The following is a 13,713-nucleotide window of genomic DNA, read 5'->3' on the forward strand; positions in this document are numbered from 1 at the left end:
GGGAGGGAGGGAGGGAGGGAGGGAGGGAGGCACCTGGTACAGCTTAGGGGGCAGAAATACTAATGGACTTAGAACCTTCCGGAAGAGTGGAGAAAGAAGCCGACAGAATGAAGGCAGCCAGGCATTTTCAACCGAATTAAACTCTGACGCATTAGCATGTAGACGTGGAGGAGGGGGAACAGAGGTTGATTTTAAACGACCAGTCTAAGGTTCTTAGGCACCTCATAGAAATACCACAGCCATGGTAACCGCACACCATGCTATATTGTGGGACAGGTCACTGCACAGCCCCTTAGATCTAACTGGAGGAACGGGACCCCCAGTGAGAAGCCATTAACAAAGGCAAAAGACATGTAAAACAAACAAAATAATCATGACGGAGAGAGAAGGCCAGCCAGCCGCCAGCCTGGCTCTGCGCTCCCCCTCCTGCTGCAGGCACCTCCAGACAATGTAAACAGTTAATTTGTTCACCTGCAGGCTCTGGGCAAACAGAGGCCTGGTCACACCTGAGTGGATAACTCGATTACCCTGTAATGCCAGCACGGTAATGTACACAAATTCTATTACACGGCAAACCTTGCTTTCGGGCATTTGAAATACCAATCAGGCCAATGTCCACTCCCTTCTTTCCTTCCAATTTATTCTTGGTGTATTGGAGCTGCACCAAAATGGTAGTAGGGTGGTGTTGAGTTAGAGTGGCCGAAGAAGTCACGAGAAGCTCTTAACCTTCCTGCAAAGGGCTAAGTCTGAATTTACTTCCAGATAGGGTTTTTCTTGTAATGGCCCTGGCTGTCCTGGAACTTGCTGTTAGACCAGGCTGGCCTCAAACTCATAGAGACCCGCCTGTCTCTGCCTCTTGAGTCCTGGAATTAAATGTATGCACCAACACCGCCTGGCTAGTTCTTGTTTAAAGGGACCGGATTCATTGGAATCACTGGAAGATACCTGGAGTCAGACTTGGTCTGTTCCTTTTTTAATTACAATTTATATTTATTTATTGTGTATGCCAAGTGCCCCTGTGGAGGTCAGAGGACAACTTTCGTGAGTCAGTTCTCTCCTACCACATCTCTGGGATTGAACTCATGTCTCTGGCCTTGGTTGCAAGTGCCTTTACCCACTGAGCCATTTTGCCCACCTCTTGGTTTGTTCAAAAGGAGCTTAGAGCATATTGAAAGCACAGACAGGTCCTTGGTGTAAGTAATACCAGGCACAGAATAAAGAGAAACGGCAAATACGGTGTTAATAACACAACAGGCTTTCATTTTTCCTCCACGGAGTCCACATACTCAGCAATTAAAGAGCAAATTATGCCTACTTCAAACCGTGTTCGTAGATTCGGAGGGGATACATAGAGTCCTTCATGATACATTCTCTGAGGCACAGAACATGTTGTCTTAGTCTGGTTATATAATTTGTGTGGTCTTTTCTGTTTGCATTTTACAAGAATGGAGAGGAACAGTTCCCCCGAACTGTAGCCTACGACTCCAGAAGATTCTCCTCATTATGACAGACAGGCAACCATCCAACCCATCCCTTTAAAACAAAGCCCTGTTGCTTTATGATCAACAACAGTATGCATTAGCTGTGTCTAGGGGTTAACTTATGTCTAAGGAAGAGAATAAAGTTAGCTGGGCTGTGTGGGATTGGATTCCGTAGGTCAGTCTTATCAGCGCTGGCTCAAACCAATTGAGCTAACTGGTTCTGACTCCTCCTCCCACAAGTAATTATATTATCATCTCATTTATCTATAAATGAAATAAGAAGGTAGTTTGTCTAGCCAGAATGTTTTCAATAGTATTACAAAGTAATAAATTATGTACATAGTGTGACCTTTATGTACCATAAATCCTTGGAAAACATCAGATTTTGATTGCCATAATTTTAGTATTGTACCTACTTCATTATATATATATATTTGTTTTATTGTATTTTTATATGTGAAAAATGATTCCTGAGCCTGAATTTTTAATTAAAAAATTTCCCTAACAATTATACACTAAAGGGAATTTTGGTCAGAAGAGCCATACAGAGAGAGATGCTACAGCATGCGATGATTCTGATTATGGTAACTACACTAACAAGAGGGAAAACATGGACTTTGGACTCGGGTCCCACAGTCCGTGTCTTTACCTTGCTCAGAATGCGGATGAGGTCACCTCGTTGGAAGGACAGTTCATCTGGCTGGTCACCATGGCAATCCCATAGGCCCTGGTAATAATTGGCACAGTCCACTGATCAAAGAGAAGAAAAAAAAACAAAGATGAAAGGAGCCAGTTTGGTCACAAGTGGAAGCCAGGGTTTCGATATAGTCTCTGGGGAACTTAAGATTTGGGGGGGGGCCCAGATGACACTCAATCTAAGCAAAGGACTATGGGAGGGGGAGATCACTAACTCACATAAAATATTTAGAGATCACCCCTAGTAGGAAATTCTACTCAGCAATATGGTAATAGATGTATTTATTAACAGAAGGAAATCGGGTACATAGTCTCTCAGTTAGTTTGCAAACATGTGGAACAAAGATGTTTCCCAGTAGACTTTCTTGACCCGGGCTATCTAAATATCCGAGTATGTCTCCTTTTTTATGCATTTGAAGGAACAGATCCTCCTGCCTAGCTACAAGGGAGGCTGAGTCAGCCAGCACTCTTCTGCATCATGGCTTCCATTCTGGCCTCCTCTGTTACACGGGAGCTTCATCCCAGGCCCTTCCCACCCAGGTACTTCATGAGGTCGTCACCAATAAATACCACAACGAATAGCCCAGTCTTTAAGTGGAGCCATGGGGGTGTCTCATCCATTACAACTAAATTCTGGGTGGGCTGGCCCTTTTCCAGCATCTCATTTGTAGACCCTGAACATGTCTGCCAAGATTTATCTGCAAGCCCCCGGGGAACAGAAACCAAAGTGATCTGCATTAAAAATGAAAGCAACTGAAGACAACAAACCAAGCTTTAGAAAGCACTGGAGAGATTTACTGGGCTTCTCAGGGAGACTGGATGGCAACGATGCCACAGGACAGCCATCGATTCTTAACAATGAAGAATTCATATTGATCCTCTCCTACCCGGAAAGGTTAAACACTAGCGTACAAAGTGGGAGAATATCTGGGCATCTGAATGGCAGGAGAGCGAATGCCCACTGGACCACAGATACTCTGTGTGTCTCAGAATGTTTCATACGAGAGAGCTGTGAGCCTGGCACCTGCCAGAGGTGAAATTTGATTGACGGGCTCCAGGAGTCCTGTGATGTAGTTAAAATCTCCGTGAGTTTTAGCTGGTACATGTCCGTAATCCCAGCACTTGGGAGGCTAGTGCAGGAGGATCACAAATTCCAAGTCAGTCTGGGGTTACATTCTGAGACTCCGTCTTGAAAAGCAAAATGAAAAAAAATTGTGTGACTTTTTGGGGACCGTGTTCCATAAATTCCTACCTACTCTAAATTTGTTTGGACCCTCTCACGAGCTCGGATGGTTCTAAGGCTGTTCATGATGGGAACAGATGGGGAACAAATGGTCAGTGGGGCACAGAGGACCTGGCTGTACTTGCCCCCCCCCACAACAATTTGTCCTAACTTATGAATAATTCAAATAACAGAGGCACAGTGGAACGAATCCCTATATGTCTTTGTAAACGACTCTTATTAGGCATCTTAAAGCGCACAAAAACAGATGAGAGACTGACTCATTTAGGTGAGAGCAGATTGCAAACAGAAAGAAAAATGTCAAGCACAGAGACTGGGGCGTGTTTTCTTTACACAGAGAATTGTTTGTCTCCGCAGTAGACAACAGAGGGCAGCAAACAAAATAACCACCAAGCAAACCTCCTGCTATCGACTTAAGATGCTGGGAAGAAAAATACGTTGGGAGAAAAATGCTAACTGTTGAAAAGAGAAAGCATATATTTTGGGGGACATCGGTGCATGAAATGATAGAGAAATATCAACCTTGAAAAGCGATGGCAGTTTCCCCAGAGGATATGCGCTCATTCTCAGTTGTACGGGAGTATATAAATCACCCCGAGAGTTTGACTACGTCTAGGATGAGAAGCCAATCGACATCAATATCCTTTGTGGATTTGTAGGTGGCAGAGAAATTTTTTTTAAAACAGATTTTAAAAAACCCAGTTTAGCTATGTATGAATGGTAGGGGAAGACATACAGAGCTTTTATGACATTTCTGGCCCAGTGCATAGACGCTTTGAGTTTCTGCTCCCTCAGTGTGCTTGGGTATGAGACAGCTCCTAAGATACCTTTTGGGTATGTTTGAGATTCCTACCAAGATTTGATAGTGGTGCAAGAGAATACCTGGGGAATGACCTAAACTACAAGCACAGTAAAAGGCAGGTACACTGGTTCATACCTATAATCCCAGAAATCAGAAGGCTGAGGCAGGAGGATAGCTTCGAGTGTGAGGCCAGTCTGGGCCACAAGGTGAGTTCAAGACTAGCCTGGGCTATATAGTGAGAGAGATTCTGTCTCAAAACACAGGGAGCTGGAACTCAGGGAGATAGAGAGACAGATTCAATCAACTATAGAACGAGACTTCTAAGACTCAAAGAGTATAGAATGGCCTTTGACGTCCAGGAACCCAGGGCACAGCCTAGCCCAAGATGAAGGACCATGACACACAGCTCTGAAAAGTTAATCAGAACGACAGGGCTAAAACCGGGGAACATACTCAACCTGCTTTCTAGTCAAAGGTATGCTGGTATTAAGGAGATCAATGGGGGAGTCATTCTTTAGCTGGATAAGGTTGGACCCTGTATTGCAAGATCCTTGTTTAACTTGCGTGATTCATATTTGTACAGTTGTGGACAGGCCACTTCATGAACTCATTCCTTGGCATCCATCAGGTCTGCACACAGCACTTAACTGAATGCCAGGGACTGTGGTACACACTGGGAATTCCGCAGGAGTCATGCGCAGTCCCTGCTCTCAAGGCTACCCTCTAGTGGGGGAGGTGCTGTGGACCAGAGTCCTGAAGAGGTGGAGGATGCTCTGCCTAACTTAGTGGAGTCTGGGGGATCCCGGAAGGCTCCTTGGGAGCTTCAGCTGTCTGCAAAATCCTGATCTCCCCAGTGTCACCAAAACACCTTGAAGTTGGGAGGAGGTGAGGCTGAGCAAGATTTCCTTCCTGAAGCTTCGCCCATGAAGGGCCTGCCGGTCTGCAAGTCCACAGGGTGGGTTCACTCTGCCCTGCACCAGGCTGGCTGGTCCTCAGAGGAGAATGAGAGCAGAGACAGGTTTCTATAGTGACAGGAGTTAGGAGCCTGACAGCAAGGCTAGCCTCTGTGCACTGGCTTCGGCTCAGCTACGTTCCCACCACGCTGGCAACAGCCTGAGTCAGAAACAGTGCAATCTCCTGACCAGTTAATTAATTCAGAACATCCCCATTCTCATTTTGAGGACATTATTCCATCTAATTATTTTTTTCCAGTCTGTCCATTTGGAATGAAAAACAAAAGAATAAAGCTTAATGCCAGCATTTCTCAATGTCTCTCAAAAAAAAAAAAAAAAAGACATAACTCTGCACTAAATAAAGCCTGGTAATTCAAAAGCAAAAGCTCTAATATATTCAGCATAAAACAGACAGAGGACCTAGAGCAATAATGACAACACTAATAACTAAAACAGTTATAACAATTAACAACAATTACAATGATAGGGAAGCTAATGGCTATGATCACTGCATTTAAATTGCTAGCCGAGCTGAGAAGGAGTTTTCTAGAGAAAATGGGGGTGGGGCTGGGGCTGTGAGTGTCTTACTCTTTCTAGTCCCTTGTAGGGGAGGCTAAGCCTCAAACTAGCAGAGTATCACAAAGAGATGAAATAGAATTGTTTTTCTCGTTTCCAGGTGTTCTTACAAATCATTTATCACTCCACACCGGGCTTTTGTGACCGGTGATGGGCGTTTCTCCTCTGATGGAGTCCAGGCTGGTGCTACTGGTGACAGAGTCAACGGAAGCACCAAGGCAAAGGACCAGGACACCTGTCTAGTTTTCCTTGTCTTCGGGAACAACAGAAGCTGTCTGTCCTCCCTGAGTTTAGCTGTTAGGACACTGGGTTACTTCAGAGTTTGCGCTGAGACGGGGAAGAGGCTAAAGGCGGCTCAGGGTGCTGTTTACATTTTCTTGATGAATGCAACGTGGCAGCAAGGCCTGGCATTAGGCACAGCTGTTTAAACTAGGAAAGGCAAAGCCAAAAGCTTGAAAACAAACCCACGAGAGTAGGGCCCAGTGAGAGCTGGGCCAAAAAGTCTGTAAACGGTGTCTTAAATGCTCTGGTCTCAGCCAAACCAGGGGAGCTGCCATCTTTAGCACATTCAAAGCAGACACGCACTGCTGCTCTAGGAACAGTTTCGGAAGCCTGGAAAAACTCACCAGGAGACACTCACTACGCCCTTAGTTTTGCAAGTGTGACTGATGTACGGGGAACAACCAAAGGTCCTAGTTCCCACCTCATCTGTTCTTTAATCGGGTCAAAACTTTAGCTGGGTGATGCTCAACTCACGGTTGGTTTTGGAAATCCGAAAGGTAAGAGCTGCAGGAACCTGTGGACCCTTCATTTTCTTTAGTGTAAGAGCTCTCTGTCGGTGGGCACCACAGTGGGCCTTCAGAGGGTCTCCAGGATGGAAAACTCATGAATAATCACTTTTCTGCTCTTTTGAGATGACTGGGTGCTTCTAAGATCATGCCTGGTGTACCCACAATTGTTGAGAGATGGAGACAGACACAGAGACAGAGACAGACACAAAGAGAAAAGCAGATAGATAGAGACAGAAGAAACAGAGAGAGACAGAGAGACAGAGAGAGACACAGAGAGGAGAGCCCATTGCAAGGTCTTCTTTGGGCAGGGATTTGCTATCTCTAAGAGTGACCTGCATCTCCACAGCATGGCACAGCCAAGCAAAGGAAAATTTTATACAAACAGGCCAGACTGAGTCTTGATTTGGGCTACTCAGAAGATACCCTGTCACAGCAAGGCAGGGAAATATGATCTTGCCACTAAAGACCGTTAGTGTCAGATCCACTGTGGGACTGCCAGGCTGGAATTGAGAGAAAATCGGAGGTGTTGAAGAGTCACTCAGTAACCCTGTTACTAACACGCATGCTGGAGAGCGAGCTCTTTATAGATTGGGCAATCAATACTACAAGGCCATGATAGATTTTCCAGGTAACAGAATAAAATGAAAGAAATTGCATCTTACAGGGTCATTAACACTCAGTCAGGAGACACTGAATTCCTGTCCTCCCTCCCTCTTCAGATAAGATCTAAAGTTGGGCTTTAAAAAAACATTAGCAGTTCTGTCAGAGGAAGCAGGGCATCAAGCAACGGTCTGTGGGGTAGAGGAGAAAAGTCCTCAGATGCCAGATGCCCCAGCCCCTGGGGGAAAAGGCAGGAGAACAGGCCAATTTGCTTAAAGCCTTTCCCTCCCAGATACCTGAGAAAAACTAAAAGAAGCAAACGTATACAGCTGGTCTATGATCTACCTAGGAATTGACTCTGTCCCAGCTTTTAACGCCTTCACGGAGGCTGCTGGCCCTTCCCCCAGATCTCCATATTTTGTTGCTATAAAACTAAAAGATGACATTGGGAAGTTACATATGTGTTGCAGGTTCTACAGCTTCTTCGGAGAGAAGGCACTGTATAAATTCAATAAATAAATAAGTAAACACAAATAATAAAAATCCCTGCCTCGGATTCTGCAGAGAGAGCGAAAAGTCTTCCTGTTTTTAATCGCCAAGTCACCAATCATCATAACTGGTGGGAAGTACAAGCCGCGGAAACATATTTAGAGCTGAGCCTTATGTTAACGACACCTCTTTGGGAGGCAGAAAGTATGGGGAACAAAAGACCTCTTTAAAAAAAAATTCCTACTTGAATTATACCTGTTGGGATAGTTAAAAGATAAATCTCCTCTCACCTGCCAGATAAAACCTAAGAAGAGAGAGAGAGAGAGGAGAGAGAGAGAAAGAGGGGGGGGGAGCGCATACACAAGGAGAAAATGAGAGGAGGGAGGGAGTGTGGGAAGGGAATGGTAGACATTTTCAGGAGACTGATACTTCCTGACTGGAGTTAATACAGTGTTGGCCACAGGAAGCTTCCAGCTATCCCACCCACGTTCATCTAGGGTATATCTTCCTACACTGGTTGGTGATGGAAATTGGTTGAGAAAAACCCTATTTGGGACCAGCTTGGTCAGAATGGATTTTCTGTTAGAATTCCATATAGCAAGTAGAAAATGACAGAAATTAGGTTTCAGGGCTGGAGAGATAGATAGCTCAGTCGTTAGGGCTAAAGATCACAACCAAACTTCAGAAATTAGGTCTCAGAGGACTCCCTGATCTCCACACACTTTCGCCTCTGCTTCAGTATCACAACCTATGATGCCACTGACTGGCGCCCCCTTCCCTGAGAGAAGGTGGGCCTGTGAACCGGAGTCCTTCACTAAACCTTGCATAGTCACTTCCTGCAGGGGTGGGGAAGACGGCACAGTGGGGAAAAGCACGTGTCCAGCAAGCGGGAATATGTAGGTTTTAATCCCCAGAGTCCAAGATGGGAGACAAGATTCTTTAGCAATGGTCATGGGTCAGCAGGCCAGGCAACCAGCATAGTGGCAAAATAACAAAGGTATCCTGCCCGTGTCAAACAAGGTGGAGGGTCAGGCCCAAGACCAACACTGGAAGTTTTCCTCTGACTTCACACACACACACACACACACACACACACACACACACACACACACGCACGCACGCACGCACACACGCGCACACACGCACACACACACGCACGCACGCACGAACGCACGCACACACACGTGCACACACACGAATTCATTTCCCACAAAGATGGAAAAGGGAAAAGAGACTCTGCTAAATGACTATGAATGAGAAGGAGGGGAGTCAAGAGAAAAATGAGAAACCAAGAAACCAAGCGAGAGCAGGGAGGGAGCCCGAGAAAGAACTCCCAAGCTTAAGATTTTCATAGATCCTACGAGGGTAGGAAATCTGCTGGTCTCCAAATCACTTCTGAACCCAGTTCTGCTGATGGAATGTCCTTGAGGCGGCCCAAACAACGGGCACCATTCCCTCACTGACAGTGAAGGAGTAAGTCCTCGGTCCACTTAGGAGACTGCCGGGGCATCTGACCTTGGGAGGGATGGGCTCCCTAACAGCCTGGGGCACGGCTAACAGGCTGGGATGAATAAGATGTAATTTTGTATTCAACAAACCTGTTACATATTCATCTTCAAATGTGCCTGGAATCAAACCAGGCCATCTGAAGTTAGCATCCCCCCGGTCGTTCTATCCCTCACGCCGGCTTCACTTTTCAGATCGGACACATTCCCATTCCCCTCTGAACTCGCAATCTCCGGGCCTCTCAGGGAGGAGACATTTCCATCCTTCCCGTTCTCAATCCTCTGATCTCTTAGAGATGAGGCAATTCTATTTCCACTGCACTGATTTAAGAAATACTGATAGGAAAAAATAAATATCTGGTTTGGCTTCCCACCTTCTGAAGACAAATCTCGGCTGTGCTAGGACATCGATTAAAGTGATTGGGTGTCTGCTTTTAAAGTTAAGGCACTCTTCCAGCCAGTCAGTCAATTTTGGCTGTTGGGGTCCTGTACCTGTACCCTGTTGGGGTCTCTATTCGTTAGAGAGTCCAGTAACGGTAGTGCTTTCTCAAGCCAGAAGCCCCATTGTTCCACCCCGGGTTGTGCAGCCGTGTCTCATACCTCGCCATCCATGAGTGCCGCTGACATCCTCTTCTAAATCATGGCCTTCATCTGAGGGGACAAATGATCAGTATTAACCATCAGTGTGGGGGGTGACCTTTCTCTGAGTTCATTGATCTCCTCCCCTTTCTTGTGTTTTAAAGCAGGGGCTTGCTATGGAGCCCAGGCTAGCTTTGAACTCATGATCTCCCTACCTGAGCCTCTGTCTCAAGAGCTGGGATTACAGGCATGTGCTATCATGTCTACTTAGGGAACTCTCTCCTTTAAAGAAAGTCGCATTAACATGTTTTCTTCTTCTTCCCCTCCCCAGCCATCCCTCACCTTCAGATCGGCCATCTTCTCTTTCCCTTTCTATTCATTATTCATTTCAGAACATTCTGAAGTACGAAGCCGCACTAGGAACAGGGGGCACACAACAGACAAGCACGCCAGAGTTCCTGCCTTGATGGGGCTTCCAACCCATCGAATCACCAAGGGGCTTATCATTTAACCCAGTTCTTTTCCTCAGCCCTCATTTCTTCTTTTTTTGTGGAATTCTTTCTTATATTTATTATCTGTATGCAGAGTCATTCCAGAGTTAGGGTTTGAGAGAGAGAGAGAGAGAGAGAGAGAGAGAGAGAGAGAGAGAGAGAGAGAGAAGGGAGGAAGGAAGAGAGGGAGAGAGAGAGGGAGAGGGAATGGAGGGAAGAAGAGAGAGGAGGGAGAGGGAGAGGGAAGGAAGGAAGGGAGTGAGGGAGGAAGGGAAGGAGGGAGGAAGAGAGAGAGAGATTGGTAGAGAGTTTTAAACCTTTTGTGATTAATTAGTCCTTAACACATCCATTTTTGTTCAGCTGTATCGGAGGCTGGTCATGTACATGGTTTTATGTTCCTAGTACTCGAGGCCCGTAGTTATCTTTTTACTGTTTTATTTAGCCTGCCTTGTTCATTAGAGTATAGGCTCCTGAGGGCAGATGGAATGGTCTTTTAATTAATTGTTGTGGATTCACAATGGGTTCTAAGTCAATGCTGGTGTCTAACTCCAGTCAAGTGTTTATATGGCCAAAGTCACAATGTGATTGGCCCAAGTTTCTTACCCTCATTAACCTGTTTCATCTCAAGCTTCATACTACTTGATATAATAGGAACCGGGCCTTTATTAAGAAAGTATGTGTATTAGAGTAACATTTAATAACCCTATTTTATAATATGGAGTTTTAATGGATATCTATATATCTATATATATATACACACATATATATGAGGTAGAAATAGGCTCACTATTCTTTTCACCAACTCTTTCCTTTCCTCCTTTTCTCTTATACAGCCACACAGACAGACACACGCACTTGCCCCACATCCTGTGGAAAAGAAACACTTTCAGGAAATAAACATTTTTTAAGAAATGTTTTATTATTTTATGCATATATTTCACCTGTATATATGTATGTGTACCATGCGTGTGCCTGGCGCCCATAGAAGAGGACATTGGATTCCCTAGGACAGGAGTGACAGACAGTTGTGAGCTGTCATATGGGTTGTGGGAACTGAACCCTGGTCCTTTGGAAAAGCAACCAGTGCTCTTAACTGCTGAGCCATCTCCCCAGCCCTTTGAAGGTCCAGCAGTGTGGACGTCCATGATGTCCATCTATATAGTGCTTCCCAAATCGACCCCGAGGTACAAAGATGTAAGGTAACGGAGAAATGAAATCAAACACAGGGAACAGGGCGTGTAGAGATAAATCATACTGAACACGATTCTTTTCACACAGCCCTCTCCACTGTCTTCTTCCTCCCTTCCTCCGTCCGCTGTGATGTGTTTCCTTTCTGCCACGGGGCCAGTTTCACAGGGCTGACAATATCAGAGGGTGAGTTGGTGCACCCTCCTTGTAGAGATGCCCAACGATTTGGACAGCGAGCAGCTCTTTTCCTGGTATCAAACAACTCAATCACGGGGCCCAATAATGTGCTGCGCTTAAGCACTTTTGCAGAGAGCGTTTATCCTACCTCTGCTGTCCGTGCACAGCTGTCTCTTCCTCCCCATTCTAATCAATGTAAATTGGGTCAGATCTCCGCTGTGAATTACAAATTGGATCCGAAGTTGGAGGGTCACCATGCCTGCTACTCCACCTCCTTCCCACCACCATTAGATGGGAAGCTACACCAAAGATCTTTTCTAAATAAATCAGACTTTATTGTAAAACTCGGCCACTGACGAGACATAACCTCATTAGCATTGATTTTAAAATAAATTATTGAAAGTGGCCTGCCTGCTCTTTGCATTTGTAAAAAAGCAGAATGTAAATGTATTTGCAATGATAAAAATGAAAACTAAAACTTGAATCCTTTATCCTTTCAGGCACTTAGTCTAGTCATGGTACAAAAAAAATAAGAAAATAAAGTATAAAGTAAAAAAAGGACAATTTGAAGGACTCTGTTTACTTCACTGCCAGATCCCAGAGCAGATTCTCTGATTTCCATTGTACCTTTGGAGTCACCTAGAAAGGAAGAAAATGCTGACCACTAAGCATGTGCACTATTTGCCACCATTACTGGGCCCTATGGTGATGGATGTGAACAGCAAACCCTGGCCCCACTTCTACCTGCCTTGTCCGCTGGCCCCCACTTCTGTCCTGCCTGCCTTGTCCTCTGGCCCCCACTTCTGTCCTGCCTGCCTTGCCCCCTGGCCCCCACTTCTGTTTTACCTGCCTTGTCCCCTGGCCCCCACTTCTGTCCTGCCTGCCTTGTCCTCTGGCCCCCACTTCTGTCCTACCTGCCTTGTCCTTTGTGGCTGACAGTGGCCTCCAGTTAAGAAGCCTGTTACCAATGGGCCTGAGGCTGTGTCCCAGGCATCTCTGGAGGACTGAGGATGGGGTCTCATCACACAGTTGGAGGAAGCCCCTTCTATAGTTGGCTATGAAGAACACAGCACTTGATTCCTTCTTAGCTTAAATTGCTGGATACAATTGATCGACCATGGACCCTTCTGTGAAATCAAACCGACATCTCTTGAGGTTCAAAGCCAAGACAACTATAGCGTAACTGGGACTTGTAAAAAAGGCTTTTTGTGAAAAAGAAGAAACTAAATTTAGGGAGCTAAATTTCTTATTTTTGTTATTCTGTACAAGGGGGCTTTATTATTATTTATTGTTCTTTTTCGTGTGTGAGTGTGTGTATACACATGTGCTCACATGCATCAGGATGTATGTGTGGAGGTCACAGGATAACTCGGGAGAGTTACTTCTTTCCTTCCACCACGAGGGGCATATGGCTTAGAGACCAGCCTTTTTACCTACTGAGGCATCTTGTTGGCCTGAGATTTTCCTTTTAAAAGACCATTTTGAATATATATATTTTAAGTTAAAGAGCTCATTGGACTTCTTTATAAGAATATTATTAGGCATTTTAGCCTTACATCTATGGAAATACATCTTCATTTAAGAGAGAATTAAAATTTATGTGCTAGCTCAACTTTAAACAGTAATAGATTATAATGGTTCTTGCTCCTAACAGGGCATATGGGACCCCAGTCTTACACAGGCTTTAAACAAATTAACCTCTGAAGATTACTGCCCACTTATTACATTAAATGCTCTACTTGATTCCCAAATATCTCATCTCAATTGGGAAAACAGTTGAAGAAGATCCTGTTAACTGTGTGAACATGGGAGGGAACCGTGGGGCATCACAAATGAGCACCAGTATCTGGAGAGTCGATTTCAATCAACATTCTTGGCACAGTGTCAGGGACACTAATGAGAGGAACAGGACACCGACCCGCCTAGGAGGGACAGAGAAGTGCAGCTGCCCCTGACAGATGACTCCTTTCTGAAGTGTGGCTCTGGCACCCCCTTTCTCAAGTGTGACTTTGGCACCCCCTTTCTGAAGTGTGGCTCTGGCACTCCCTTTTTTTTTTTTTGGTTTTTTGAGACAGGGTTTCTCTGTGGCTTTGGAGCCTGTCCTGGCACTAGCTCTGTAGACCAGGCTGGTCTCGAACTCAC

General features: G+C 45.3%; 1 protein-coding gene across 1 annotated transcript in view; it reads right to left on the minus strand.

The window, feature by feature from the left end:
* Skap1 (src kinase associated phosphoprotein 1) overlaps positions 1 to 13,713 on the minus strand; it is a 295,712-nt gene that overhangs the window by 25,395 nt on the left and 256,604 nt on the right. The window contains exons 10-11 of the mRNA XM_013354163.2: positions 9,737 to 9,787; positions 2,131 to 2,231 (exon numbers count right to left, since the gene is read on the minus strand). Coding sequence (XP_013209617.1) covers positions 2,131 to 2,231; positions 9,737 to 9,787 — 152 coding nt within the window. The remainder of the gene's footprint in view (positions 1 to 2,130; positions 2,232 to 9,736; positions 9,788 to 13,713) is intronic.

The sequence above is a fragment of the Microtus ochrogaster genome, unplaced genomic scaffold (genome assembly GCF_000317375.1).
Source record: "Microtus ochrogaster isolate Prairie Vole_2 unplaced genomic scaffold, MicOch1.0 UNK31, whole genome shotgun sequence".
Lineage (NCBI taxonomy): Eukaryota > Metazoa > Chordata > Mammalia > Rodentia > Cricetidae > Microtus > Microtus ochrogaster.